The sequence below is a fragment of the Cupressus sempervirens genome, chromosome 11 (genome assembly GCF_028749045.1).
Source record: "Cupressus sempervirens isolate cs-2001-9-10 chromosome 11, ASM2874904v1, whole genome shotgun sequence".
NCBI classification, from domain to species: domain Eukaryota; kingdom Viridiplantae; phylum Streptophyta; class Pinopsida; order Cupressales; family Cupressaceae; genus Cupressus; species Cupressus sempervirens.
The window spans coordinates 429,046,240-429,052,173 of record NC_143128.1 but is presented as its reverse complement, the minus strand read 5'-3'; the positions used below and the strand labels follow the sequence as shown (position 1 = coordinate 429,052,173).

At 33.5% G+C, this 5,934-nt stretch overlaps 1 protein-coding gene across 1 annotated transcript; it reads right to left on the bottom strand.

The window, feature by feature from the left end:
- Positions 1 to 3,658: 3,658 nt before the first annotated feature.
- Positions 3,659 to 5,299, bottom strand: ENH1 (rubredoxin family protein). The gene is made up of 6 exons (XM_089810168.1): positions 5,069 to 5,299; positions 4,811 to 4,993; positions 4,546 to 4,712; positions 4,374 to 4,455; positions 4,226 to 4,294; positions 3,659 to 4,150 (listed from the first exon to the last, which is right to left on the bottom strand). Exons 1-6 carry the CDS (start codon positions 5,162 to 5,164, stop codon positions 3,980 to 3,982), a joined length of 768 nt encoding a protein of 255 aa, XP_089666294.1. The 5' UTR covers positions 5,165 to 5,299; the 3' UTR covers positions 3,659 to 3,979.
- Between the last annotated feature and the right edge of the window lie 635 nt (positions 5,300 to 5,934).

Below are 5,934 nucleotides of genomic sequence, written 5' to 3'. Positions count from 1 at the left end.
TAAAAGATACATCATCCATATAGGGATGATATTGGCTCAACATGAAAGGTTTGATCACTAACTCCATATGCCACTGCTAAGGATATAACAACTGCACAATAAAAACACAATCAAGTGTAGATGCACAATATATAATAGTCAAAGTAACAATTATTGAAAATTACATAATTAAAGCATCTGATTAATTTCATTAAAATAATCTATTTAAATCATTCATTAGCACAATAGTAAAAGATTACTGCAAGAATGATGTAAATATTCATAACACAATCACATCACAAAGAAATCTAGATCATCAAGCTAGCATCCATTAGGATGACTTACAGGAATCAAATGGGAGAGGCACATATATAAATTATCTCAAAATACATCATTCAGAAAAAGCATCCTTTCCCATTTAGTTTTTTTTTCCTTTGAAGATGTTGCTCCAAGTTGCAAACAATAGATGCATTTCCCCTCCCAAACTCATTTTTGACCAATCATTTGGTTATTGCAAATCTCACTTAGAAGAAACTTTTGAATGATCTTAATTGTGTTCTTAATAAAAACTAAAATACATTCAATCTCTTTCGGCACTCCTTTTTCTACACATTTTACACTTCACTATTAGGCCTTACATATTTCAAGTATATACATAATTTTGTTAAAATGTTAGTGATATTTCTTTTGGTATATACATAGATTTGTTAATAATATTTAGTAATAAAATTTACATGGAACTACCATTCATGTCATGCATCATCGAATGAACAATTACAAATTTCCATCCTATGATATGCTCAATTCACTTTAGATGCCTCATATCATAACTTGTTAGTTTTTAATGTAACTATAGTTTAAAAACTTCATTTAGGATTCAATAGTGAATATATATTTTGTTTCTTGTTGTGCCCTTGTGATCTGTGTGTCTACAATGATCTTTCTCAATGAAGAAGGAAGAAAGGGAAAGGAAAAGGAAGGGTTTTGTGTACATAGTGTAGTACAATTGGCTTGCATACAACCACATCAATGGCCAGTAGGAGTAGGAGGCTAGGTCATTTAGCAGTAGTGGTAGTCGTAGTAATTGTACTAACTATACGATACTATAATATATTGAAGTAGACTATACTATGATCATAAATAATAACTAGGCTTAGATCTGTTAATGTCCATCATATGATCATATAGTAGGAAATCCAAACAATCCTTTACTGATCTAAGCTGCATAATGATATATAATGATCATAGCTACAACATATACACATAATGATCATGTAGTAGGCAATCCAAATAATAACTAGGCCTAGGCATGTTAATGCCATCATATTCTCATTTAATGATAATGATATATACACACTCTTCCTACGCCAAGCAAGCTTGTCTATAGCAATAGGCTAAGGGAATCTATTTTTTTTCAAGAGTGGTTGTTGTTGGTATTGTGGCGACGTACAAGATAACTAATAATTGGTTGTGTTTGCAACAATAGACAAACCAAAAACACTTATTGCAAATAATAAACTTGAAAATGCATAGAATATAGCATTCATGTACACTAATGTAAAATTGTGAATAAAGAACAATGTCTAAATTTAAATAAAAACTTAAATAGGCATCAAGAAATAATTTTGACAATACAAAATATTGAAATTATTCATAGAAACCACTCACAAAATTTAATTAATATAAGGATGTACAATGATTAGAGAAAGCGCAGCCACTTAAAAACTTGTGAAGATGCAATTAACAATGTTTTCTAAACATCAATGACTTTGTTGTAGAATTCTAGTAGTACAACTACCCAAAATGGTACAATGGTCCAGAAAAGTGTTGAACAATAGTCAACATCAATACAAAAGATGGTATAATGGGAATACGACATCATAAAGTTAAAAAATAAGAATCAACACAATTTGATTGCGATGATCCAACTTACACAATCATATTCAGGAAAAATAAATTGAACAATAATTTGCTAAAGTATAAAATGCCCAATGATCAATCAAAATAATATATATATAAAGTAACAAAATTTTAATTGATATCTTCAAACATGATGTCATAGCTTCCCGATATTAAGATGTCTTATGCTCCATTGAAAGCTTAAAAATACATATACCCACCTATTAAATGATCTAAGTCATGCCACATGAGCAATTTGCAAACCATGCAACTCTTGATATCAACAAAGTCTTCAAACCAATTTGAAATAGATGTGGAATTGTAACATAACAATGTAGAAGTGATACATATCATTGCAACAAATGTTAAGATATTAAATCCCTTCACGGTATTCACAAACTAAAATTTCTTCAAACATTTCAACACTAATAACTTTTTAATGAAATTTCTTGAATGTATAAGAGAGTTTTCATCTTCAAATCTACAAGAAAAATAGAGATCTTGCATTCCTCAAATATTGATGTCAAATGAGTTTTTCCCTTTAAGAAAAAAGAAGAATAGAATTTCAAATTGAATGTTTGTTCACAACAAAATGAATGACTTGTTCTATCCCAAACCTCTTCTTTTATAAACTCATTGAGATAATATGGTATATTTTATTTTTCCTTTTTCATTGAAATCTATCTCATTAGTACCGAAACATACTTTTTAATAAAACATCGTTTCTTGCCCTTTTTAGAATGATACTATTACATTGACTTTTAGCATTACATTGGACCTTTCATTTATGAACAAAGTCACAAAGGCAACTAATTTTTTTTGTTTTTAGCTACATTCCTTGGATAATTGGAAAAGGGTCATCTATCATGTTAAAAATGTTCTCAATTTAACTATCTTTATGAAGATTACCTGAATGCTAACAAGTACTTACTTTTTCTTGTTTATGACAAAAAGATACGAATACATCTCTTTAGGAACAAATCAAAGATTGTTTAATACTTAAGAGAATTTCGAGATTGAAGTGGAAGAAAACCAACCCATTTCATGAAAATTCTCAAGGTAGATCAAGGAGAAGTAAATTCTTCATGAAAAGATTTTTAGATTCTTTAGTCAACACAAAACATCAAGCATCAATTGAAACTTATGCTCTAGAGTGTCAAGAGTACCAACACCATGAAATGAGGTAAGTGGTTGTGAGAGTTGGAACCAGTTATGGGCAATATTATCTTTGTTGTTTTGGGGTTGAGAATCATAGGACTAGTAGTTACAATCTCTTCTAATATATAAATTATGATCTAATCGACATCCTCAAAAAACAAAAAAATAAAAGTGAGACCAACAATAATATAAGAAACATTTCTTTAATAATCTAAAAACTCCTCTAAGAATCTCAAGTACAATTGTGTTAACTTGCCCCTAAAATTACATAAAATCATTAGAATAATCTAAAAAGAAATATGAATATCAATAAAACATATTTTTAAAATAAATAAAAATTTATCTCATGAAATTTGGAAGAGGATCTCCGCCTGAAAAGCATAATTAAAGGAAGACAAAGCTTATATCTGAACAGGAGCAAGTTTTGAGGTCTGGTGGAAAAAAGAACAAGAGCGAAACAAAATGACTGAGAATCTTCAATTGGCAACAATAGACAATAGAGATTAGGAGCTCCCAGATGAATTAAGCGAGAACCACCACTCAAATCCTTTGACAAAGAATACACTTGAAATACGTCTATAAGCAACCAGACAGCTTCAAATCTACCACTGAAACTGCCAAATTATTGGAATTCGTCTGCCAAAGATTTAATAAAATTGGTAATCGATGGTGCCTACAAAGGCTTAAATGCCAATCCATTTACACCTGAGAGTGATTACAAAGCCATGGTTTTTTTGTCATGAAATTATGCTCATGATGCCCCAGTAATCCAGAGACAACATACGAGTGAGAATTCTGAGTAAATTTAAAATATCAAACTCTGATGCTAGGCTACACGGTGAATTGGCAACAAAGTTGTACATTCGATAATTTAAAATTTGAGGCACTCATTTCTACAAATAATTTATCTAAGGTCCAGTTATGATAATGACTAAATTGTGTATCACTGAAGGCCATAGACGAGCAATGCAGCAACACCTGCAACACCAAGCAATAGTCCAAGCACTACCCCAATTGGAGGCAATGCGCCACCGATGGCTTTGCCACTCTTCACATCATACTGCGCAAAACGCTTCTTTGGTGCTGAGCATTGTGGGCAAACGTATGTGTCCGCCTGAACACACAATAAATAAATTATGGTCTACTAGTACTTGAACACAAACAGGGTAGGGATTATTAATTCACTTGCCTGCTCATCGAATGGTTTAGGTTGGGTGTATATGTATCCACAGTCCAGACAAATGTGAGTCGCCCGAGCCTGTGACAATTTAGAGAGGAAGCCATGTCAAATTTATAGTCTCTAAATTGTAGACTCGTGAAGACAAAGATGCATGTACCTTCTGCGCCTCTGTTAGCTTTCTTCCGAAGCGAGGGGGCGCTGGTCTCTTCGGTAATCTCTTCACATTCACATCTGCACCTCTGCAACCACATCACATTCATTTCAGGCCATTCCCTTGGTTTCCCATCAAGATTGGGGAGAATTCGCTAACTAGGGCATCAGACACTGACCTGCTAACTACAAAATAAATTGAATCGGGTTTTGCTTGGATGGCAGTTTTAGTGAAACCCAATTTATCAGCGGGCCAGAGTTCATCTCCAAAGAAACTACTGGTGTACAATACTTGATCCCCAACTTTCAAACCCGCTTTGGCAGCGTTCCCCCCATTTTCTATTGCCTGGAAATTGGGTCGAAAAGTTGTTAACCACAGAATGTGCTTATACCTAGCTAGTTCCGATTTCCAAAAGGGGAATGGAGGAAGAGAAAGAAACAGACCGTGATTACTACACCGCCACCACTCTTCTGGCCGAGTGCCAAGCCAAGAGGTTTATCCACTTCCGCTTCAATCGCCTTCGACGCCCCTGCACTCCTTGCTGACACTTGCATCTTGCATTTGTATCTTTTGTACACAAACACACCCTTTCTCGCCTCATTAAGCGCCAATCCGCAAGAAATCCTCTGGTAATCGTCAAAACAAAGAACAATAACTAAAAGGAAATATAGGGATGGGATGATAAATTTTCAATTTCATACCTGAGTTTTGCAGAGAGACGGAGAGGAGGAAGATGAAAGCGGGGCACAACCATTTGTGTGGCCGAGAGAGCGTGAAATTATCGCTGCGGCTGCCATCAATTGCGTTGAGGAGATTGATGGGTAATGTGCAAAGCCACTTTGCTCATCTACTTGCCCCAAATTGAGGAGATAATTGGAGGATGTGAATGATCCCCGTCCACATCTCACCTTCCGCTTTAAGACAGTCGACTGTTACTCCTAATGTTTTAAAGAGCTAACACGTATTTGATCCTGCTCATTGCAAAATCTACACGAATAACTGATTTTTAGGACTTTAACCTCCAAGATCATGGGAGTTGAACCTTGGGAACATAAAGGGAAATCTAAACCCACTATGCCAAGTGCATTGTCTACTTAAGTCTGCTTGAGTTGTCTTGCTGTCCCATAGGCTATTTTTGGCCTCGTGGACGTTAAATTTTTATTTATCTATCTATCTATATTAGTTGTGAGAAGAGTGTCTTTAATCATTGACTATATGTATTTCTTGAGATCAAAGTCTTTGTGATACCTTCATAAATGATAATTCTATATATATAGTAAAATAAATAGTTTGATTAATAAATGCAGTTATTCATTAAATCAAATATATATTAGTCCTATATTGTTTACACGTGTGGGTGAAAGAAATTAATAAAGAAATTTAAACTAGGTTAAGAAGAAAACTGATTTCTTCCCTAAGAAAAACAATGGTGGAAATAACCTTGAATTGATAAATTAGTACTATACAGAATGAGAATATTGCGAAAAAATAAAATTATATATAATTGATGGTAATTTCACTTGTATTATATGATGATTTGGTTAGGTAGAAAATTATCATATAAGTA